A 26,414-nucleotide genomic window follows, 5' to 3' on the forward strand; every position below is an offset into this window, starting at 1 on the left:
TCCTTATATATTCTAGATATTAAATTTTTATCAGATATGATTTGCAAATATTTTCCCCCATTCTGTAGGTTATCTTTTCCCTTTCTTCATAATGTCCTTTGATGCAGTTTTTAATTTTTATAAAGTCCAATTAATATTTTTCTCATGCATGCTCTTGGGGTCATATCTGAGAATCTTTCTGCCAAATCCATGGTCCTGAAGATTAATTCCTATGCTTTATTTTAAGAGGTTTATGGTTTTAGCTCTTTGAGGTTATTCATCAGTCTTGTTCATTTTTGCATATAGGATGAGGCAGGGTGTCTGTTGCAATTTGCAAGTTGTTAAATTTCAATAAATGTGTCATTCTATAGGCAAGAGTAAAACAAATTTTTAAAAGACCACAATGCCACTGTAAATACTCAATAAATTTCATATACTTCATTATTCTCATTTTTAGCTCAGATACTGATCAAGACATACATATTATTAACATATTTTTCAATGTGTTCCTAAAGCTTTTTATACATATTAAATTTTAGGAGATTTTATTTTTATTCCACAGGTTTAGCTCCTTAGCTAAAGCAATGACAAATAAATTGTTTAATAAAATAAATTGCTATTTTCATGTTACTGCTTTCAAAACATACTGGTATTAGATTTGTAAGTATGTTTAAAAATAAATATGATACATATAAAGAAGAGCTTCTATTAATATGTAATAGAGAGGTCATGACCAATATTAAGTGTGCATACTTGGGGAAAAAGTCTCTGGAGGGGAGAAACAGGTTCCTAAAATCAATTCAAAGGCACTTGTGCCACAGGAGGTTTCCCAGTGATAATTAAGGCACAATGCTGTTTCTCTATGGAAAATCGTTCGGGCTTAGTATTATCGTGAAACACTGACTGGAACACCTGAAGTCATTTAGGAGTTCAGCAGAAACAGCAGCCCAGTATTTCTGTATCTATAGGTATAAATAATTTGATCCATATTGTTGTCATTTCCAAAGGAATACCACCCACAGAAAAGTGAAAAAAATACTTAAAATTACTCTGTTGGGTATATGAAAAAATGTTCAACATAACTTGTAATCAGGGAAAGGAAGATCAAAACCACAATGAGGTACTTACTACTTTACACCAAAGAGAATGGCAAATATTGGAAAAAAAAAAAAAACCACTAGCAACAACAAATGTTGGTGAGGATGTAAGAAAAAGAAACTTTCCTACACTGCTGGTGGGAATGCAAACAGGTTCGACCACTATGGAAAGTTGTGTGGAGGTTCCTCAAACCACAAAAATGGGGCTTCCATATGACCCAGCAATTCCACTCCTAAGAATCTACACAAGAACGCAAAAACATTAATTCAAAAGGATACTTGTACCTCTACATTTATTGCAGCACTATTTACAATAGGTAAGCTATGGAAACAACCCAAATGGCCCCAAACAGAAGACTGGATCAGAAGATGTGGGGCCTCCCTGGTGCTGCAAGGGGTTAAGAAGCAACCTATGAAGCTATCCGCAGCCACTTCACACAAGTTCGATCCCCAGCCAGGCAGCTATCCACATGGCGCAGCAGACCTCTCCTGTCTTGCCCACTGTTCCCCTCAGCAGTGTATTTCAGTTGATCTCCCTGTTCTGTTCCCTGCTCTGTCTCTGGTGAATTCTCTCACCCCCCACACCTATGGCCTGTACCCCATTTTTTGTATGCATAAATAAATAAATCTTTAAAAAAAAAGATGTGTTATATATACACAATGGAATATTACTCAGCAATCAAAAAAGATAAACACATGCAGTTTGCAGCAACATGGATGTAGCTGGAAGGGATCATGCTCAGCGAAATAAGCCAGAAAGAATAAGAAAAATACCGGATGATCTCACTCATAGCAGGAGTTTAGAAAACCTAAATAAATAAGGGACCAGGAAAAAGAATTAACTATAAGAAAGAAAAAAATCAAAATCAACAAGCAACTACAAACCAGAGACAAACAATGGGGGGGGGGCCCCGCAGGGGATGGGGAGAGGAGGGATTGGGGTCAAAAATGTTCTGGATTTAGGCAGTGGTTATGGTCACAAACCAAAATGTATACACTAAAAATTAATGAATTATATACTTTAAAATGTTAAATTTTAGGGCCTCCCCTGGTGGCGCAGCAGTTGAGCGCTGGGCGCAAGGCTGCCCGCAGCCTCTGTAGCGCTGGTTCGTTCCCCAGCCGCCAGTGAGGGTCCCACACACACACAAAAAAAGTTAAATTTTACTTTATATAGATTATACCTTAATAAAAAAAGAAAAACAATATATTAATAAAGCAAGTAAAAATTAAGGAAAATGACCTAAGTTTCTCTTGAAAAGTAAAGAAAGCAGTAGAGCAATATTTAATTCTTATCAAAATATGACCAAATTTAGAAATAACAAAACAAATGACTCTGATGACTTCCTAACAGATGACCATCGTCCCCAGGAATAAAAGCAATGGGTCTTTTTAAAATTGCCATTTAGATCAAGACCATTTATTCCCAAATTTATGCATTTTGAAAAAATTTCTGAACCTGTTAACTTGAGATCAAAGGAAAGAGACGACCCCTAACGTTCCCTTTACTTTTGAGGGATAAAGGAGAGCGAAGATCCATGAGGCTGAGGCTTATCCAACTAAGCCAGGGGTAACAGTTCCTGGCAGAACCTATTTTAATTTCCCAGTCACTGGGCTTCTTTAATTTTAAGCAGGTAATTCTACTTTGAAAGTAAAAAGCCACCAGCCTAAATTCTCATGTTCCTTTACACTTCTGATGACAGTGGAGAATGTTTGTTAGCAAATGCAGGATACAGCACAATAATGAATGCCTTTATTTGAGTTCAGTTGCTTTCCCTCTAGGTTATCAAGGCTTACTGATTTGACCTTCCAAACAACCCTCACTTCCACTTTCTCCTTTCATCCCTTCTGCCAAAAGCTTGATTCGAGTCCCTTCACTGCTAAGTCAAATTATCACAATTACAGTAACTTCCTATCAAAAGATCACTGGACCTATGCTAATTACCATTCCCTATATATTACAGTGAAATTAAGCTACTAGTAATATCCTAATAAATTTCTGCCTATTTTACAAAAGATCGAGTTGAAAGGGGCTGGGTCTTCAACTGTTTTAGAAAAACACTAACAGAAGATGACAAACACATGCCAGTGGAGACTGATTTGTGGTAGTAGTATAGTTTGCTAAGATTAGGGTTAGCTACAGAGACTGGTAAAATATGCTATGAGCCCAAGAGCCAGGCATAGCAGAATCCAGACATTTTCTCTAGATTAAAAAAGAATTTTCTATTAATAAGTAGTCCATTAATTTCAAAAAGAAAAGAAACGGCTCTCTGTAATACAAATGCACAATGATGGCACTAAGACAAAGATAAAAGAGCCATGTAAGAAGGAAAGCAAAAATTCTGTTAGAAAATTAGCTGATGTAGATAATGGTTACAACTATGAAGTAAATACATAGTTGAGCTTATTATCAGTCAAGTAAAAAAATAAAAAACCAACCTGAAATAGCAATGTATCAAAAATGAAAAAAGCATTTAAGTGCTTACAATGTATAAAAATGTGAAGGGTATGAGTGGTACTTAAAGGGTACTAGGGGCCTCCCCTCGTGGCGCAGAAGGTTGAGCGCAGCGCTGTAAAGCTGTCCACAGGCTCTGCAGCGCCGGTTCTATCCCAGCTGGCGAGGGTCCCACATAGCAACGCAGACCTCTCCTGTCTCGCCTGCTGCTCCCCTCAGCAGTGTATTTCGTCAGTCTGCCAGTACTGTTCCCCGTTCCGTCTCTGGTGAATCCTCTCACCCTCCCACACATCTGGCCTATACCCCAGTTCTTGTATAAATAAATAAATAAATCTTTTTAAAAAATTAAAAAAATAAAGGATACTAGGCTTGAATGCCGGCTCTGCAGTTAGTTTCTCAAAATCAGTTTTCTTGTGTATAAAATAAGAATAATATCTATTTTAAAAGTGAGTTATGTACAGAAAGTATTAAACATAGTGCTTAGTGCAAACTGAAAGTTCAGTATAAAAACTGCACTAGAGTTTCACATAAATCCATGAAGGAATATATGTATTCCTATGAGAAAGCCTCATGAAGAAAGAAATACTTGAGCTAACATATAAATAATAAACAAGTTTGCCAGGAAAACAAGTTGGTAGGAAAGTACTGCAAGCAGAAGGTAACAGTATATGCCAAAACTCTTAAGAATGAAAAAGATAGCATGTCCTGTGAATGTCACAGAATGAATCAAATACTAGAATATATAAGAGAATGTCATTAGATGTGGCTGAAGTGAAGAGACTAAACCATTAAGAGTACTGATTGCTATGATAGTACAGTTTCAATTTTAAATTGAAAGGTAGTTTCACTAATAATTCTGAAAGTGATATAACACTTTATTTATTTTTTTCTATTAAAAGTAGTATCTCTTGGGCCTCCCTGGTGTCGCAAAGGGTTAAGACGCAACCTATGAAGCTATTTGCAACCACTGCAGCACGAATTTGATTCCCAGCCAGGAAGCTACCCACATGGCACAGCAGACCTCTCCTGTCTCACCCACTGTTCCCCTTAGCAGTGTATTTCAGGGGATCTGCCTGTTCTGTTCCCCACTCTGTCTCTGGTGAATCCTCTCACCCCCCACACCTCTAGCCTGTACCCCAGTTCTTGCATGCATAAATAAATCTTAAAAAATAAATAAAATAAATAAAAGCAGTACCTCTTTATTACTTCTTAAATACAATATGAACTTCTTAAACATGAACTAATGACAGAATTTTAAATATGGTTGTGTGTAGTAAAGAGTGGAGGGGACCTCAATATTTCTAAGATTAGAAGTCTATTTTTTTAGCACTACAAACATGAATTGTTTTAATAGCTGTCTAAAATGTAGCCATTAATTGTAAGCTTGATAGTAAAATTTAGACATAATAGTCACTTTAAACCTCTATGTTTAAAAGGTCATTTTTAACAGTGGGAGGTTTAGTAGAAATGTACAAGAGTGGAAGTGAGAAAAAAAAAGAGTGGAAGTGCAATTAGAGGGTGAAGGTCGAGGCAAGGAAATGACAAAGGCCATAAGTTAGGCCGTGGCAAGAGGGATGCACAGAAGACAAATCTGAGGGATAAACAGGAAGAAAAATCAACAGAACTGGGCAATTATTTGGGTGAAAAGAGGAAGGCTTTAGGACAAAGTTCAAATAATGGCCTGATCTCAAATGTTGGTAATAAACACATCATAGATTCGATATACACAAGAGGTATCAGGAGGGAAAAGAACGAATTGGCTTTTTGAGGTAACAGTAGTTTATGACAAAGCATAAGTTTCAGTAATACAGCTTCATATCCCAATATCTGTATACTACAATATGCTCACCACCAAATGTCTAATTTCCATCTACCACCATGTAAGTGAACTCCCACCCATTTTACCCAACCCTTATCTCCATTACCCTCTGCAATCACCATTCTTGTTAGAATCTAAAGGTCTGCTTTTGTTTTGTTTGTTCATTTACTTTATCTATCTATTCTTCATCTTCTACATATAAGTAAAATCAAACAGTATTTGTCTTTTTCTGTCTTACTCAGGTAACAATCTTCTCAAGGTCCTTCTATGTTGTCATAAACTGCAAGATTTCGTATTTCTCTTTATAGTCGAGTAGTATTCTATTGCATATGTTATACCATATCTATCTATCCATTCACCCATCAAATGGTGCTTAGATTGCTTCCATATCTTGGCTACTGTGAATACTGCTACTGTAAAAAACATAGGCATAGCATCTATCGTTTTGAATCAGTGTTACTGTGTTCTTCAGAACAGCCGGATCATATGGCATTTTTATTTTTAATTTTTTGAGAAATCACCAGTTTTCCACATGGTTGCAGTAATTTACATTATACAGTGTATAGGGGCCCTTTTCTCTACATCCTCAGCAAAACTTGATTCTTGTCATTTTGATAATAGTCACTGTCATTCTAATGAGTGTAATGTAATATCTCATTTTATTTGCATTTCCCTAGTGATAAGTGATGATGAAGATCTTTTCATGTTTCTGCTGGTCATCTCTGTGTTCTTTGGTGAAATGTCTATTTAGAGACTCTTCCCATTTTTATATCGGTTTTTTTGTTTTTATAATATTTTGGATATTAATCTCTTATTGGATATATGATATGTAAAATCTTCCAACTAGCAAGCCTCTTTTTTTGCCATGTTTTCTCTCATTATGCAAAAGACTTTTAGCTTCATGTAGTCCCATTTGTTTACTTCTATTTTCGTTTCTCTTGTAATTGGTGACAAACCCACAAACACAGCTCTAAGGATGATGTCAAAGAACTTAATGTCAATGTTCTCTTCTATGTGTTTTTTGGTTTCAGGTCTTAATATGCAATTCTTTAATCCATTCTGAATTAATTTTTCTGTATGGTATAAGACTGTGAATTAAGTTTCATTCTTTTTCATGTAGCTGTCCTGTTTTCCCAGCACCATTACTTGAGGAGACTTTTCTTTATCCACTGCATGCTCTTAGTTCCACTGTCATAAATTTGCTGTCCATAAATGTGTGCACCTATTCCTGGGCTTTCAATTGTGCTCCACTAATCTATGCGTCTGCTTTTATCTCAATAGTGTCTTTCTCTGATTACTACAGTTAGGAGTACATATTTGAAGTCCATGTTTCTTGGGATTGCTTGGCCTATTCAAGATCTTTTGTGATTTCATACCAAATTTAGGAAATTTTTTGTTCTATTTCTATAAGGAACATCATTGGGATTCTGAACATTGTGTGCATTGAACCTGGATACTGTATTAGGTAAAATGGCAATTTTAACAATGTTAATTCTTCTGATCCATAGGCATGAAATGTGTTTCCATTTCTTTCTTTCTTTCTTTTTTTTTTTTTTAAAGATCCATCCATCCATGCACACAAGAACTGGGGCACAGGCCAGAGGTGTGGGAGGTGAGAGGACTGACTCACTAGAGACAGAGTGAGGAACAGACTAGGCAGACCGACCGAAACATACTGCCGAGGGGAGCAGCGGGCGAGCCAGGAGAGGTCCACTGTGCCATGTGGGTATCGACCTGGCTGAGGATTGAACTCATGCTACAGTGGCTGCAAATAGCCCCATAGGTTGTATCTTAACCCTCTGCACCACCAGAGAGGCACATATTTCGATTTCTATCTTCAATTCCATTCGACAAGTTTCAACAAGTCTTAAAGTTTTCAGTGTACAAATCCTTTGACATTCTTGGTTAAATTTATTCCTAGGTATTGTACTCTTTTTGATACATTTATAAATGGCTTTGTTTTCTTAATTTCTCTAATAGTTTGTTGCCTGCATATAAAAATGCAACAAATTTCTACAAATTTATTTTATAGCCTACAACCTTATCATATTCATTTATTTCTAGTTTCTGGTAGAATCTTTAGGGTTTGATATGTGTAACATCATGTTATCTGCAAAGCACAACAATTTTACTGCTCCTTGTCCAAACTTGGATATTTTATGTTCAATAAGGTTAATAAAAAATTGTTTCTTAATTATGTTTAACTTTGCTCCAAGTATTGAATATTTCTTGAGTTATGCCCCTTTGATATTTATATGTTGATGCCCCAACTCCTACTGTGCATATATTTGAAGATAGTGCCTTTCAAGAGATAATTAAAGCTAAACAGGATCATAAGACACTGCTGTCTCTGACACCAGACATCCCCACCCTGCACACACACGTAAGACCATGTGAAGGTATAGAGAGGACTACTGTAAGGAAGGAAGAGAGCTAACACCAGGAACCAAGTTTACCAGTATCTTGATCTTGGACTTACAGTTTCCAAAACTGTGAGAAAATAAAGTTCCATTGATTAAGTCATGCAGTCTGTGGTATTTTGCTATGGTAGCCCCAGCAGACTAATACCTGGACACAAAAACATTTCTAGGGAAACCCTAGCACTTCATGAAGAGCCATTTGAAAGCTGCTATGTTAAAAAGAGTTCTCATACTGCAAATAACCACAATCTAATTAATGTTTTATGTGCACTGAAAACATAATTCTCAAAGCAAACTAAGATTAAAAGCATCTGCTTATGAAATTTCATATTAGCGAAACATGTACTATTTATCATTAAAATTGTTAAAAGTGAAATCACTACAAACATAATAAAAATTAAAGTGAACAAATATATCAATAATTAAGTAGACAGTGTCTCTGATGATCAATAAGACACAGATGTTTATTATATGGTGTATAAAAGCCAACCACTTAATATTGCAAAATCAAACTACCTGATTTTTAGGCAACATGTATAATAGTGCTTTAGACCCTCCTGGAGACTCACTTTTATGCTCTCCCTGGATCTTATTTATCCCCAGAACTTTAAACTCCCCTATGCTAATGACTCATTTTCATTCTGAAGGAAAATATTGTAAGAAAGAAGCCAAAAAAAGAGTATGTTTCATTTTTAGCCGGAACTGACCATCTTCCAAATCACCAAAATGACCAAGGGAAAGAAAGAATAGAGGCACCCAATACATATTCTCTAGACCTTTTATAAAACATGGAGTTATTCTTTTGGCTACATACATGCAAATCTACAAGAAAGGTGACAAGCAGACATCAAGGGGATGGAGATTGTTCAAGAAAGAATACCCCACAAATGTCACCAAGGCAAAACTGGAAGAGTCTATAATGAGTCTGTAATCCTCATGTAGTTGGCATTGTAAACAGACAAATAAAGGGTTGATCCCTACCAAGAGAATTAGATATGGAAAGAAAAGTATTTGAATTTAGCAGTATGGACATTGTTCAAACCAGTTCAGTATAAAGGAAATTTTAGTGGGTTGGAACGGTACAGAAAAAAAAGAAAACTTTCAAAGGACTGAGCAACGAATGGGAGGATAAAAAAACGCAATAGTAAAAAAAGGAGAGGGTTGACTATAAAAGTATGAATGACAGTTTCTAGTAAGCCCTTAATGACCGTCATTTACCGGCACTCACTGTCCTTAGTGACTCCATTCCTTGTCTGCCTCATCCCTTCACCCCTGAGTTGTGAGTGATTTCATTCTAACAGTATGGCAAAAACAACAGTATGTGATTTCTAAGATTTGTTTACAAAATGACCATGAGTTCTGTCTTAGGTGTTCATTGTTGAGCCTCCTATCTCTGGAGAAGCCAAGACAAGGATGTGAATCCTTCCCACAGTCCTATGGTTAAGTTTTGAAGTGGGCAAATCCTCCTCCAGCTGAGCCTTCACCTGAGACTACAGAACTGACCATCAGACTGTAGCCTGGGAGAGACTCTGGGCCAGTGGCACCCAGATAGGTCACACTTAGATTCCTAACACAAAAAAAACTGTGAGAAATGTCTGATGCTCATTATTTTAAGTTGTTAAGTTTTGGCATAATGTGGGATGAAATAAACAGGTAACTAATACAGAGAGAAAGAAGAGAGGTCAGAAAGTAGCTGAAGGAGAATAAAGAGTAAAGGGAATGTTAATAGTTTTTTTTTTAAATAAAATAGTAAGAGATTCTAGCTTATCAAAAAGGATAAGGAAAATAAACACGTTTATACATAAAGTGGAGTCTGTGTGTGTGTGGACAAATGTCTTAAACAAAAAAGGAAAATAAATGTAAATATATTAGTAAATCTTGATAAAATATTTAAACAGGAAAATATTTTAATATTGAAGGAAGAATTTAGACATGTTAAATGAGGCCATAAAACAATTCAACAAAATTAATGGGATCAAACTCATAAAAATTATGTTCTGCAATCAGCCCTTCTGTGACTGCACAAACCTCCCTTTCAGGGGCAGCTTTTTATGCCCTGTATCTGTATCTGTGCAGGTATCCTTTATTCTTCTCTCCCTTTTTTTATAATAAACCTGCCCTTTTGTATACAAAAAAAAAAGCATATTCTCGGGCCTCCCCAGTGGCGCAGCGGTTGAGCGTTGGGTTGCGAAGCTGCCCGCGGCCTCTGCGGCGCCAGTTCGATCCCCGGCTGCTCCCCTGCCACCAGAGGAGGGTCCCACATGGCGCGCAGACCTCTCCTGCAGCCTGCTGCTCCCCTCAGCAGTGTACTTCGGTCCTTCTGCCTGCTCTGCTCCCCGCTCTGGCTCTGGTGAATTCTCTCACCCTCCCGTGCTTCTGACTGTACCCAGTGCATGTATAAACAGAACAAACAAACAAACAAACAAACAAACAAATAAATAAATAAAACATGCCTCTAAAAAAAAAAAAAAAATATTCTCCTACACAATAGAAATTAAAAATCAGTAAGAAGTCCTAAAGCCAAAACCAACAGAGGAATGAACAAAAAGAACAGAATAAAGCAAGGAATAAAATCACAAAGACGACAAACAACATGGCAAATATAGATGCCAACATATCAATATTAACTCTAAATGTAAATGGATTAAACTCATTGATAAAAAGACACAAGAGTAGCAAGATGGATTAAAAAACAAAATCCAACCTTCTGCTGTCTCCAGGAAACATGTTTAACCACAAAAGATAAACACAGACTGAAAGTAAAAGGTTGGAAAAAAAATCCTACAAGCAAATGGACCAAAAAAGAGGGCAGGAACAGCCATACTTATTTCAGATGAAATAGACTTCAAATTAAAAAAGGTAAAAAGAGGGCCTCCCTGGTGGCGCAAGGGGTTAAGCACCACACTATGAAGCAATCCACAGCCTCTGCAGCAATCCACAGCCTCTGCAGCCTCTTCAATCCCCGGCCAGCCAGAAAGAAACCCACATGGCGAAGCAGACCTCTCCTGTCTCGCCCGCTACTCCCCTCAGCAGTGTATTTCAGTCAGTCTGCCTGTTCTGTTCCCCAGTCTGTCTCTGGTGAATCCTCTCACCCCCCCGAATTTCTGGCCTGTACCTCAGCTCTTGTATGCATAAATAAATAAATCTTTAAAAAAAAAAAAAAAAGTTGGGCCTCCCCGGTGGCGCAGCGGTTGAGCGCTGGGTTGCGAACCTGCCCGCGGCCTCTGCGGCGCCGGTTCGATCCCCGGCTGCTCCCCGGCCACCAGAGGAGGGTCCTGCATGGCGCACAGACCTCTCCTGCCGCCCGCTGCTCCCCTCAGCAGTGTACTTCGATCCTTCTGCCTGCTCTGCTCCCCGCTCTGGCTCTGGTGAATTCTCTCGCCCTCCCGCGCTTCTGACTGTACCCAGTGCATGTATAAACAAAACAAACAAACAGATAAATAAATAAATAAACATGCCTCTATAAAAAAAAAAAAAAAGTAAAAAGAGACATAGACGGACACTACATTAATGATCAAGAGGACACTATATCAGGAAGATGCAACACTCATCAACATATACTCACCAAATGAAGGAGCACCAACATATTTTAGACAATTATTATCAGCTCTAAAGACAGACATGAAAGAAAATACATATATAGTGGGAGACTTCAACAGTACACTCTCACCAATGGACAGATCAATGAGACAAAAAATAAATAAAGACACTAGAGCCCTAAATAAAGACATAGAACTCATGAACTTAACAGACATCTATAGGACACTGCACCCAAAAAAAGCCGAGTACACATTTTTCTCAAGTGCACATGGATCATTCTCCAGAATCAATCACATACTGGGTTGCAAGACAAACAAACATCAACAGATACATGAAGATCAAAATCATCCCAACTATCTTCTCTGATCATAAAGGCATCAAACTAGAAATAAATCTTGAAAAGAAAACAAGGAACTGTCCCACTTTGTGGAGACTGGAAAACCACTGGACTAATGAGGAGATCAAAGAAGAAATTAAAAAATACTTTGAGTTGAACGACAAGGAGGACACCACTTTCCAGAAAGTATGGGATGCAGTAAAAGCAGTAATAAGAGGAAAATATACAGCAACACAGGTGCACATCAAGAAACCAGAAAGAACTCAAAGAAACAACCTAATCTCGGGCCTCCCCGGTGGCGCAGCGGTTGAGCGCTGGGTTGCGAAGCTGCCCACAGCCTCTGCGGTGCCGGTTCGATCCCCGGCTGCTCCCCGGCCACTGGAGGAGGATCCCACATGGTGCGCAGACCTCTCCTGCCGCCCGCTGCTCCCCTCAGCAGTGTATTTCGTCAGTCTGACTGCTCTGCTCTCCCCTCTGGCTCTGGTGAATTCTCTCACCCTCCCGTGCTTCTGACTGTGCTCAGTGCTTGTATAAATAAATAAAAAATAAATCTTTAAAAAAAAAAAAAAAAGAAACAACCTAATCTCACATCTCAAAGAGCTAGAAAAAGAACAACAAAAACCCTAAAGCCAGTAGAAGAAAGGAAATAATAAAAATCAAAGCAGAAATAAACGAAATGGAAATTAAAAAAAAAATCCAAAAGATCAATGAAACCAAAAGTTGGTTCTTTGAAAAAATGAACAAAACATACAAATCTCTATCCAGGCTCACAAAGAAAAAATGGGAGAAAACACATATAAATAAGATTATAAATGAAAGAGGAGAAATCACAGACTTAGTAGAAAGCAAAAGAATAATCAGAGGGCCTCCCCCGGTGGCGCAGTGATTGAGCGCTGGGTTGCGAAGCTGCCCTGAGCCTCTGAAGCGCCAGTTCCACCCCCAGCTGCAGGACAAGGGTCCCACATGGCATGACAGACCTCTCCTGCCGCTTGTTGCTCAACCCCTCAGCAGTGTGTTTTGTCGGTCTGTCTGTTCTGTTCCCCGCTCTGGCTCTGGTGAATTCTCTCACCCTCCCGCGCTTCTGACTACCCAGTGCTTGTATAAATAAATAAATAAATATTTTTTTTAAAAAAAAAAAAAGAATAATCAGAGATTACTATGAACACTTACATGCAAACAAATTCAACAACCTACAAGAGGTGGGCAAATTCCCAGAACGATATAATTATCCAAAGCTGGAAAAAGAAGAAATAGAACACCTAAACAGACCAATTACAAGCAGCAAAATTGAGGCAGTAATCAAAGCACTCCCCAAAAACAAAGCCCAGGTCCAGACGGCTTCACAAATGAATTCTACCAAACATTCAGCAGTGAATTAGTGCCTATCCTACACAAACGCTTTAAAAAAATTGAAAAATAAGGAATGCTACCAAATACGTTCTACAAAGCCAACATTACACTAATACCAAAACCAAACAAAGACAGCACAAAAAAAATTACAGGCCAATCTCCCTAATGAACACTGATACGAAATCCTCAACAAAATCTTTGCCAACAGAATCCAACAATGCATCAAAGGGATAATACATCACAGTCAAGTGGGATTCATCCCAGGGGCACGGCACAAAGATGGTTCAACATACGAAAATCGATCAGTGTAATTCAATACATCAACAAAAAGAAAAATAAAAACCTTATGATCATATCAAAAGATGCTGAGAAAGCATTCGACAAAGTCCAACATCTATTTATGATGAAGGCCCTTGAAATTCTCCGGATAGAAGGAACATACCTTAATATGATAAAAGCCACATAGGACAAACCCACTGCCAATATTATTTTCAATGGTGAAAAGCAAAAGACCTTTCCTTTAAGATCAGGAACAAGGGCCTCCCCTGGTGGCACAGGCGATTGAGCAAGGCGCTGTGAAGCTGTCCGCAGCCTCTGCAGAGCCAGTTCAATCCCAGCCAGCCAGCAAGGGTCCCACATGGTGCAGCAGACCTCTCCTGTCTTGCCTGCTGTTCCCCTTAGCAGTGTATTTTGTCGTCTGCCTGTTCTGTTCCCTGCTCTGTCTCTGGTGAATCCTCTCACCCTCCCGTGCATCTGGCCTGTACCACGGTTCTTTAATGCATAAATCAATCAATCAATCAATCAATCTTAAAAAAAAAAAAAGATCAGGAACAAGACAAGGATATCCTCTCTCACCACTGCTCTTCAATATAAATACTGGAGGTCTCAGCCAGGGCAATAAGACAAGAGAAAGACATACAAGGAATCCAAACAGGGAAAGAAGAAATAAAACTATCACTATTTGCAGATGATATGATAATATACGTAAAGAACCCTAAAAACTCCACAGAAAAACTACTCAAAATAATCAACCGGTTCAGTAAAGTAGCAGGATACAAAATCAACACACAAAAATCAGTAGCCTTCCTATATACAATCAATCTGAAGAAGAAGAAATCAAGAAAACCATCCCTTTTATAATTGAAAGAAAAATAATCAAATACTTGGGAATAAACCTAATAAAAGAGGTGAAAGACCCATACAAAGAAAACTATAAAACATTGTTAAAAGAAATAGAAGAAGACACAAAGAAATGGAAAGACATCCCCTGTTCATGGATCAGAAGAATTAACATTATTAAAATGTCCAGACTACCAAAAGCAATACACAGATTCAACACTATTCCAATAAAAATCTTAATGACATTCTTCAAAGAAATAGAACAAATACTGATGAAATTCATATGGAACCACAAAAAAACACAAATAGCCAAAGCCCTACTGATGAAAACAAAGGAGAAAGGAGGTATCATACTTCCAAACTTCAAGCTATACTACCAAGCCATAATAATTAAAACAGTTTGGTATTGGAACAAAATCAGACAGGGAAATGCAAATCACACTGAGATACCACCTTACACCAGTAATGGCACATATCAAAAAAACAAGCAACAACAAATGTTGGCGAGGATGTTGTGAAAAAGGAACTCTCCTACATTGCTGGTGGGAATGCAAACTCGTCCAACCACTATGTAAAGCTGTCTGGAGGTTCCTCAGTCTATTAAAAATGGAGCTACCATATGACCCAGCAATTCCACTCCTAGGGATCTACCCAAAGGACACATAACATTGATTCAAAAGAACACCTGTACCCCTATGTTTATTGCAGCATTTTTTACAATAGATAAAACCTGGAAACAATCCAAATGCCCAAAAAGAGATGACTGGATCAAGAAGATATGGCATATATACACAATGGAATATTATTTAGCAATCAAAAAAGATAAGCTCATGCCATTCACAGCAACAAGGATGGAACTAGAAGGAATTACGCTCAGTGAAATAAGCCAGAAGGAAAAGGAAAAATATCAGATGGTTTCACTTACAGCAAGAATATATGGGAACCAAATAAGACATCAGTGTAAAAAAATAGTAACAGTACAAAACACAACAAAGCAAAAACAGACAATTATAAATCAGAGACATCCTGCAGGGGAGGAGGAGGGAGAGGAATCAGAGGGAGGAAGAGAGGAGCACAGGGGACTGAGGTGATGGTGCACGGGTGCGTTGGTGAAGGAAACTATGGGGACTACACCTGAGGGGGTGGGGGGAAGCAAATATTGTTTGAAAATGAGCAATGATGTAAAAAAATAAAAAACTAATAAAAATTTTTAAAAAAGAAAATAAACAAGTATAGCTGGGATTAGTATATAAGATAGTTCTACCTCAGGTCTCATAAAATATTAAAAAAAAAAACGAAAAAACCAAAACTACTCACTTCACATACAGATTGATTTGCAAGGGCCTGTAATCTTAAAATGTTAAAACCAGTATCCTGAAAGTCTAGCTTCTCTTTTTTAAGCTCCAGAACCTTGATGCTTAATCATTAATATTCTGTTTAAAGTTAAAATAGCAACTTCACTGGTATTTTAAATAGCACTTTGAATAGTTAAAAATTTGCTAATTTATCAATCACAATTTAATATATTTTAGAGACTTAATTAAACATTAGCTAATCAGGCTTTTAGAAAATTCCACAGCATCAACTTTTTGAAATGCAAAGTCAATTTTGCAGTGCTTCAAACTCCTGCAAAAAAGATATTGGAATATATTCATATTGGGTTAAAATGTTTTTATCTAATAAAAAGTTAAAACACTTCAACCACAGAGAGTTTGGGGTTGCACTTCCTCTCCTTGAATCTGGGCAGAACTGTGGCTGCTTCAATCAACAAAACATTGTAAAAGTGACCTTATCAAATTCCTGAACCAGAAAATCAGTGAACCAATTAAAATGATTATTGTTTTATGCCATTTAATTTGGATTGTGCAAGACAAGTGGAACAGCACATGTGATTTTTGTAATTAAAACAAGCAACTCTTGTTCCTGATGGCTCCTCTTTTAATAGCACTGTGTAATCATATACACCCCACCCCAATAAAAGGCAGATGAAAATACACGAATATATACATCTTTTTAAGAGAAGAAAATAACATGGTTTCTCAATCACCTAATTATAGCCTAATATTCTGGTATGTTACGGAATTCAAAACACCCCTAACAGACATCATGGACACAGGTATATACATTGGCTTAGGCGTCCAAAAACTGCTTAGTTCTCACAGTTGACATGCAATTCCAGATAATTTTTCCTGAATGGTCTTGCCTTTAATATGGTTTACCCTAAAGCAACCATTTTTTTGATTACATACATAAAAGGATAGCTTTGGCTTTACTGATAATTTAGAAGATACCCATAGTGACTTAAAAGTCTCTGGACATTTTTCCTTTTAAGTGAGAAACAATTTCTGGCTCTCTGTATGTAATCTCAAAAAAAAAAAAAAAAAAATGACAGCTTTCTTGGGCCTCATCGGTATCTTACTTGAGTTGATCAGGACGGTTTTAAGGATTAAATGAGAGAAGAGAAAAATCCTAAACACAGTGTGAGGCACAAAAACGACAAAACATCTCTGAAAGCTAACTTTAGGACTCAAGACTATTGCTTAGTAGTCTCAGAAAAAAAAAAAAACCACATAATGACAGTAGTTATATGCATTTGAGTCATTTTTTACTTTAAGTCAGCTTTGATTGTAGTATGAAACAGTATCAACTTATGCTAGTAATATTTTCAAAATAGAATTTACAAATATTTACCTTGATTAAATATTTTTCCCATCTATCTGCTGTAACAGATTTGCCAATCTTCCTCATCAACTTCAAATGGAGTTCCACTAATTCTTTTGGTACTTAAAAGGAAGAAAAAAACACCGTTAGCCAGCAAAATAAAACATTTGTAAACATTTGATATTATTTAAAAAAAAACTTTCCTGAACTCTGAATACTTTGTCAAGTGCTAACTTTAGCTATCTTTTATGCCCCTGAACTGAAAACCATTTTCTTATAGATGAACAGAAACATCTACGTGTTCTTTCAAACCACGATCCAGCAAAAGCACACCCTAATGTAATGATGTGTCCATACAGAGTTATCAACTGTGATCAATGTACCAGTGTGGTGCAGGGTATTGACAGCGGGGTGGCCGGGCATGTGTGGGGGAGAATATATGTGAAATCTATGTGCCTTGTGTTCAATTTTTCCGTGAATCTAAAGCACCAACACACAAATTCCTAGAATTAGAAAACTAAGAGTTATGAGAGGGCTGCAAGCTGCTCCACTGCAGACTGGAGCAGTGTCTAAACCAAAGGAGCTTGTTTCCTCAAGTTCCTCTGGCAGTGATTCCTGACAGTGAGACTGACAAAAGTCAGAGAGGAAAAAGTAGGTTACCCCAGAAAAACCTGTTAAGGAAGCATGAGACTGGTGAATCTGCAAGAGCCTCTCACTCTCCAAACAGAGCAGCAGCAGAGATGAAAACTTGTTTCGGATTGGGGAAATGCCATAGTGGACTTTAAAGGAAAGTTTTAATTGATATTAGAGAATACTGGATGGATCCAGAAAGTGAAAAGAAAACATGAAGAAAAGATAATTTCTTAAATTGCAGCAATGGAACCAGCTGAAAGAACAAATTTCTGACACTGATGATGCCATAAGAAAACTGTAAAACCAGAGACACATGAAACCTATACTAGAAATGAGTATTTTCACATTGGCTTTTGTTTTCTAAATGCTATTTTCCAAACTACTCTATATTTGGATTAAAGAACAATTAGTAAAATGAATCTTTTAATGTGCATTATTAAAAATGTTCTGAGTGAAACTGTCAATTTCATTAAGAATTGCTTTGTGGGCCTCCCTCATGATGCAGAGGTAAGGTCTCAGCACTATGAAGCTATCCACAGCCACTGCAACACGAGTTCATTCCCAGCCAGGGAGCTTCCCACATGGTGCGGCAGACCTCTCCTGTCTCGCCTGCTGCTCCCCTCAGCAGTGTATTTCAGTCAATCTGCCTGTTTTGCTCCCCACTCTGTCTCTGGTGAATCCTCTCACCCTCACACCTCTGGCCTGTACCCCAGCTCTTGTACGCATAAATAAATAAAATCAATCTTTGGGGGGGGGGGAAGAATTGCTTTGTGCCCACCACTAGTGTAAAATAAAATCAGCACAATATTTAAGAAGAAAGAAAAGAAAATCAAGGAATATAAGTCCCAAATTCATGAGTATCCCAGAAACAGAGTCACTAATGGTTTTCAAACTGTTTCAGAAAACCACTCTTCCAATTTATCCCACATCTAATGTGCTAAAACTCCTCTGTAGTATCCCCATGGATCTTGGTTTGATGACCTTCAGGGACAGAAAATACTTAACTTCCAAAGTTCTAATTATTAAAAAAAAATACCACTTCATAAAGTAAAAATCTGCCGTTCTGCACACCTTCCTTCCATGTTTTTGCTCTTATTCGCTAGTTTCAAAGACAGTACACTTTCAGTTCTCCTATTGGAATCTTCAAATACTTGAAGATTGCTGTATCTCCCCGCAGGTCCTCTTTTGTAACTGTGAAAAACCCAGAGTTCCTCCAAATATCCCTTGGGCATGACCTGATAATGTTTAATTATATTAATTAAACCTGAGGGAAGGGAAATAAAAGATGCATACACCCATCAAACTCAGCACTTCCTAAATACCAAGTACTACTTGTAACCTAAGAGAAATTATACATGCAAACTACCTAAAAAGATTCCATAATCAAATATATTAGGATAATGCAAAATTTTAAGAAAAGGTTATTATGAACTATTTTTTTCTTAACTCAGGATTTACTGAAGTTTTTATTGATTCATTGGTCTTGTGAGCAAAGAGCAATTATTGATTTAAGCATGTTAAATAGGTTATATATTACTTGATTTCCTCACTGGAGCACTGATTTTCACATAACACCATCCAATAAAAATATAAGATGAGCCACATACTTTCAAATTTTTAGTAGTCCATTCTTAAGTAATAAAGAGGTCAACATTAATTTATACACTTTCAGTAATATATAACCCTAATGGGAGTTCAACATAAGTATTTTCAATTTCAGATATTTTATATCTTTAAGTATTCAAAATATATTGTGCATTTTATACTCACAGCATGTTATCAATTCATACTAGCCATACTTTAAGTGCTCAAGAGCCACAAATGACTAGGGCTTCTGTACTGGATGGACCATGTAGAGTCAGCATATTTAAAACTAAAATTTATAACCTCCAGTGTACTTAAAAAAAATTTTTAGATATAATACATTAGTTTCAGTTGTATAACATGGTGATTTGCAAAAGGTAATTGTATATATTACAGAAAATCACAAGTATAGTTAACATTCAACTTGTTTTTATTACAAACAGAAATGACATGCTGACAACTCTTATGGACACCAGCAGCTCTTAATAGTTAATATTTTTTCAATTGATAAGAAACAGTCAAAAACTTCAACAGAAAAATCAATGAACAATAGGTAAGATGATGCGAGCCGTCCTCACAGCAGTCTGCAATGTCCTGGCAGAGAAAATCTAAGGTATGAGAGGCCATGGCTTCCAGCATCTACTTCTAATCAGATGACCCTATTTTCTGTCTCTCCTCCTTGCTACTCAATTTAAGAATACTGAGGGCAGAACTGTAGGGGAGGTAGGAGAAAGAGAAAAAGGAACTCTCCTAAATTGCTGGTGGGAATGCAAACTGGTCCAACCACTACGGAAAGCTGTCTGGAGGTTCCTCAGTCTACTAAAAATGGAGCTACCATATGACCCAGCAATTCCACTCCTAGGAATCTACCCAAAGGACACAAAAACATTGATTCAAAAGAACACCTGTACACCCATGCTTATTGCAGCACTATTAACAATAGGTAAAACCTGGAAACAATCCAAATGCCCAGAAAGAATGACTGGATCAAGAAGAAGTGGCATATATATACAGTGGAATATTATTTAGCAATCAAAAAGATAAACTCATGCCATTCATGGATGGAACTAGAAGGAATTATGCTCAGTGAAATAAGCCAAAAGGAAAAAGAAAAATATCGGATGGTTTCAGTTATAGCAGGAATATAGGGGAACCCAACAAGACATCAGTGTAAAAAAATAATAACAGTACAAAACACAACAAAGCAAAAACCGACAATTACAAATCAGAGACATACTGCAGGAGAGGTGGAGGTAGAGGGATCTGAGGGAGGGAAGGAGAGAGGGAGGAGCACCGGGGACTGAGGTGATGGTGCACGAGTGCATTGGTGAAGGAAATTCTACAGGGACTACACCTGAGGAAGTGGGGGGAAGCAAACATTGTTTAAAAATGAACAATGATGTAAAAAAATTAAAAAGAAATTAAAAAAATAAAAAGAATCAGTGATGTGATAGCAGTTAAGGATGACTAGGGAATTTCCTCCCAACACTTCCTAATAATTGCAAGCCTAGTAAAAAAGTTGGAACACTAGTTCATCCAATTACAATTTTTTTTGGGAAACATTTTACATAAAGTACAATCATCAGGTTCGTTAATAAATGAACATAAAGCAGCAGCCAACCAAGTCAATGAAGGGAAGAACATGTCTATCAATTTGTTCATTTTTTAAAAGCAAAATCTACAACATTCCATTTAAACACATAATTCATAATTTAGAAAGATGCCACTACACACAGACATTAATAATAAAATCAAATAAATCTGTCTGTACCACACCTCATTTTTCATATTCTTCGTAATTTCAAATGTTCACATTTCACTTAAAAGTCTGAACTTAATTTTTTCTCATCCATAAATGAAGCAGTTGCACCAGATGAGCATGAGTCTTCCAGCTCATATTCAATGTCTATGTCTAGATATTGAGGTATTTATTTGCCTTATAACAACGGTCAAAAAACCTAAAATTTTTGAATTGAAAGCAAATATCCAATAGAATAGAATACTTAACATCTAAAATGTGGTGTGCATTGCCCAATACCAGACAGAAGTCATGCAAGAGTTAAAACCTCTTGCATTCCAATCCAGGGCACTTTTCTCATAAATATCAAAGGGATTCAGGAATAGTGCAGAATACCTAACTTATGACTCAAGTAACCCCTTCTACCCAGGTCTGTATCTGGATTTTGATCTTGGGATGCTGCTTCCTATGTACTACACTTCTAAATGTAATCCAGTTAGCAGTTGTGGCAAGAGCAAAAGGAATAAAATACCTAGGAATAAATTTAGCCAAGGATGTGAAGGACCTGCACAATGAAAACTATAAAACACTGTTGAAAGAAACCAAAGAAGGGGCCTCCCTGGTGGTGCAAGGGGTTAAGACGCATCACACTATGAAGCTATCTGCAGCCACTGCAGCACAAGTTCGATCCCCAGCCAGGGAGGTGACCCACATGGCACAGCAAACCTTTCCTGTCTTGCCCGCTGCTCCCCTCAGCAGTGTATTTCAGCAGATCCGCCTGTTCTGTGCCCTACTCCGTCTCTGGTGAATCTTCTCACCCAACGCATCTCTGGCCTCACCCCAGCTCTTGTATACATAAATAAATAAATCTTTAAAAAAGGAAAAAAGAAACAGAAGAAGACACATAAAAATGGAAAGATATTCTGTGCTCACGAATCAGAAGAATCAATATTGTCAAAATGGTTATTTTACCTAAAGCAACATACACATTCAAAGTAATCCCTATTAAAATCCCAATGGCATTCTTCACAGAAATAGAAGATAATATCCTAAAATCTGTATGGAACCACAAAAAACCTTCAACAGCTAAAATAAATGGAGATATCATGCTCCCGGACTTCAAATTATATTATAAAGCAACAGTAATCAAAACAGTATGTAGTACAATAAAAACAGGCAAATGGATCTGACTTGAGATCCCAGAAATAAAACCACACATATGTGGGCCCTTACTTAATGACAAAGGAGCCAAGAGTATAGAAAATAGAAAGGAAAATTTCTTCAATAAATACTGCTGGGGGGCCTCCCCTGGTGGTGCAGCGGTTGAGAGCTGGGTTGCGAGGCTGCCTGCAGCCTCTGCAGCGCCAGTCTGATCCCAGCCACCGGCAAGGGTCCCACAAAAAACATAACAATAAACAAAAATAAATAAATAAATAAATAAATAAATAAATAAATAATACTGCTGGGAAAATACACTGCTACAATGAAACTAGACCAGTATCTTACAGCTTATACTAAAATCAACTCAAAATGTATTCAACACTTTAACAAAGACCAAGACCATAAAATACATAGAAGAAAACCTAAGTAAGAGCTCTATGACATCAGTCTCAGTGATGTGTTTGTGGACTTGTCTCCAACAGCAAAGAAGCAAAAAAGAATATAAACAAGTAGGACGGTATCAAACTAAAGAGTTTCTTTTGTGAAGTGAAAGAAACCACCAATTAAGACAAAAAGGCAGCCTACTTACTGAAAAGGAAAAGATATTTGCAAACCATCTATCAGACAAGGGGTTAATATCCAATATATATCAACAACTTGTACAACTCAACAACAAAATTATAACCAATTAAAAGTCAAATAATAAATGTTTGTGAGGATGCAGAGAAAAAGGAACCCTTACCCACTGTTGGTGGGAATTAAACTGGTACAGTCATTATGGAAAATAGTATGGCGGTGTCTCAAAAATTAAAAACAGAAGTACCATATGGTCCAATAATAATATTTCCAAGTATTTATCCAAAAAATATGAAAAGACAAGCTTGAAAAGATATACATACCCCATGTTCATGGTAGTCACAGTAGGCAAGATATGAAAAAAACCCAAGTACTCAATGAATGAAGATGTGGTATATATATACAATGGAATACTACTCAGCCATTAAAAAAGATGAAATATTGCCATTCATCTGTGATAACATAGAAGAACCTTGAGGAGACTATGCTAAACAAAATAAGAAGACATGATTTCACTCATTTATGGAATATAAAGGGAAAAAAGCAAAGCTTTAGACTCTATAACAGAATGGCAGCTACCAAAGAAGAAGGGTAGGAATGGGTAGAAGGACCCACTGGTTGGTGGTAGATGCTGAAAGGACATTTGGCTGTGGGCGTAAGAAAATTTAATCTTGTAACCTATATAGTGTTGTAACTATGATACCTTAATAAGAAAACTTTATAGTTAAATTAGCTGTGGCAAGAGAAAAATTACTACTCCTCCCAATCTATTGTTTCTTTTTTGAACAACTTTATTGAGATATAATTCTCACATCATACCATTCAGTCGTTTAAAGCATGCAAGACAAAGGTTTCATTATATGACTACTTTTGTAGTCGTGCTAAAACACAATGACAAAAATTTGTCATTTTAACCATTTTTAAGTGTACATTGCAGCAGCATTAATTATATTCATAATATGTGCAACCATCATCATTATTTCCCAATTTATTCTTAAAGTTAAGACTTTTGAAACAGTCGCTCCATTTCCAAATTGCTTTCTGAGAAATTTATAATTAAAAAAATCAAAATCCGGGCCTCCCTAGTGGCGCAGCGGTTGAGCGCTGGGTTGCGAAGCTGCCCGCGGCCTCTGGGGCGCCGGTTTGATCCCTGGCTGCTCCCTGGCCACCGGAGGAGGGTCCCACATGGCGCACAGACCTCTCCTGCCGCCCACTGCTCCCCTCAGCAGTGTACTTCGGTCCTTCTGCCTGCTCTGCTCCCCGCTCTGGCTCTGGTGAATTCTCTCACCCTCCCGCGCTTCTGACTATACCCAGTGCATGTATAAACAAAACAAACAAATAAGTAAATAAAACATGCCTCTATTTAAAAAAAAAAAACCTATTAAAAAAAAGTTTAAAAAAAAAAAATCAAAATCCACTATAATTTTCAGTAGGGGCATTATTATCCCCAAGGGGCAAAAACTGGTCAGTGAGGGGGCAAAAAATATCACAGTAATAGTTTATGGTTTGCCACAATTTAACCATATCTGACAAAATTGTACTCCTCAGTATTTAATTTCTCTTGTTGGAAATTAACTTAGAATTAAATTAATTTTTTCTCTCAGGAATGTGATGACAAAAAAGACAGAAACACCAGTTTTAGAATTAAAACAGTATCACTGTTACTCAAAATGTAAAACACAACCTTAATGTTCACCCTACAAAAGAAGCTGAATACGACTGAAAACCAGCCCAAGTTGTAAAATGCCTAGCTCCCCAACAAGAACTGATCTAATCCATGATGTTAAACAAAATAATGGGAAAATTTTTCTTGCCATTTTAATATTTAAATAAAGCAGAAAATCAAGTACAGTCACTATAATGTTGTTTTAAATGTATCCCAAATGCTGTAATTGAGAGAAAACAAAATTTAAGTATTAACAAAAATAGAGAAAATAAGGGTAGGTTCTTTGACATCACAGAGTCTTAATTATCTTTATAGTCTCCCTTTGCAATTATCTATGATCTATCTCCTTTTCTTCCTTTTTTCTTAGATATAAGTTCCATGTAGATAGGTAACAGCCAAAACTGCCTTTTCATCACTGTATTCCCTGCACCAATCACTGTCCTGTTCCTTATATCCAATGATTTTATGAACTGGAAGAGGAACCAGAAAATTGGGACCCCCCCCTGGTGGCACAAGGAGTTAAGTCTCAGCACTATCAAGCTATCAATAGCAGCCAGTGCAGCCCCAGCTGGATCCCTAGTTAGTTCACTAACCCACCTGGTGCAGCAGACCTCTCCTGTCTGGCCGGCTGCTCCCTTCAGCAGTGTATTTCAGTCAATCTGCCTGTTCTGCTCCCCACTCTCTCTGGTAAATCCTCTCACCTCCCCACATCTCTGGCCTACAACTCAGCTCTTGTATGCATAAATAAATCAATCTTTAAAAAAAAGAACAAAAAAACAAAGGAGCAAGAAAGCAAAAGACAGAAAAGGAACAAGGAAAGTAAAAAACACTGGTGAGAGTGGAAGGACATTCAGCAGGCAGCTAGAAAAAAATAGTTGATTTTGTAGTTATAAAAGAGAAATTAGGGCCTCCCCGGTGGCGCAGCGGTTGAGCGCTGGGTTGCGAACCTGCCCGCGGCCTCTGCGGCGCCGGTTCGATCCCCGGCTGCTCCCCGGCCACCGGAGGAGGGTCCCGCATGGCGCGCAGACCTCTCCTGCCGCCCGCTGCTCCCCTCAGCAGTGTACTTCGGTCCTTCTGCCTGCTCTGCTCCCCGCTCTGGCTCTGGTGAATTCTCTCACCCTCCCGCGCTTCTGACTGTACCCAGTGCATGTATAAACAAAAACAAACAAACAAACAGATAAATAAATAAACATGCCTATATAAAAAAAAAAAAAAAAGAGAAATTAATTAGTATGGAGGAAAATGAGGTAACAAAATGATGGCAAAGGAGCTTTGGGTTTCAGTTCACTGTGTGAACAATCAGGTGATATCACTGATCCAAGACAACTTATTTGCTCTTTTTTTTAATCCTTCTCTCCCTTTTAATGGGAGGAATGGAAATGAATGCTCTTATGGACATCTGTATATAGGAGTAGATAATGAAGTGCTTATGTTTAATTAAATACCTAACCAGTGACTTCCTAACACCTACAGACATCCACAGGTTCAGGTTTCTATCCTCATGATATACATCCCATTGTATTTAAAAAGTTGAACAGCACCTTGATTCAAAACCATGACTTCAGATACTATGACATCAGTTTGATGTCTTATAACAATGGAAAAAGTATCTTGACATTTTAATACTGAATTCTGCATAACTATGTACTTACATGGAAAGAACTCCATTTCCATGTGAAATTTTATCTTTATTCCTTGCTAACCAGTGTCAGTTCACACTCTGCTTCCAAACAACATTCATTTCACAAGTAATATGTCATCTTACAGTTTTCCTGAAATCTTGGCAGAAAGCATAATAAAATGGGCTCATAGTAACTAGTTATTTCAAGAAATGAAAAAATGTATACGAAAGCACTTTAAAAACCTTCAGGCAATACATACAAACCAAAATTACTGTTATTCACCACCAGATGGTGATCATGACTCATTTAAAGCAAAATGTTGATCTTATTTAGGGGGCAACCAGCTGACTATTAAAAAATAATAGGCACCATGGGGCTTCCCCTGGTGGCGCAGTAGGTGAGCGCTGGGCTGCGAAGCTCCCCACAGCCTCTGCAGTGCCAGTTCAATCCCCGGCTGCCGGGCGAGGGTCCCACATGGCGTGCAGACCTCTCCTGCCACCCGCTGCTCCCCTCAGCATTGTACTTCGGTCCATCTGCCTGCTCTGCTCCCCGCTCTGGCTCTGGTGAATTCTCTCACCATCCCCCGCTTCTGACTGTACCTAGTGCTTGTATAAATAAATAAACAAATCTTTACAAAAAAAAAAAAAAATTGGCACCATG

General features: G+C 37.6%; 1 protein-coding gene and 1 pseudogene across 6 annotated transcripts in view; one reads left to right on the plus strand and one right to left on the minus strand.

The window, feature by feature from the left end:
• The window catches only part of RSF1 (remodeling and spacing factor 1), a 140,689-nt gene that overhangs the window by 87,829 nt on the left and 26,446 nt on the right, over window positions 1-26,414 (minus strand). For 5 of the 6 annotated variants that reach the window (XM_037523030.2, XM_054699563.1, XM_054699562.1 and 2 more), the window contains one exon: window positions 16,805-16,896. In XM_037523030.2, coding sequence (XP_037378927.2) covers window positions 16,805-16,896 — 92 coding nt within the window. Of the gene's footprint in view, window positions 1-16,804; window positions 16,897-18,478; window positions 18,647-26,414 lie in introns of those variants that run through there. The other variant, XM_054699564.1, reaches the window with a different exon arrangement.
• Window positions 17,301-17,708, plus strand: LOC119254130 (activated RNA polymerase II transcriptional coactivator p15-like; annotated as a pseudogene).

This window comes from Talpa occidentalis, unplaced genomic scaffold, assembly GCF_014898055.3.
Source record: "Talpa occidentalis isolate TD23 unplaced genomic scaffold, MPIMG_talOcc4v2.1 talOcc4.3, whole genome shotgun sequence".
Lineage (NCBI taxonomy): Eukaryota > Metazoa > Chordata > Mammalia > Eulipotyphla > Talpidae > Talpa > Talpa occidentalis.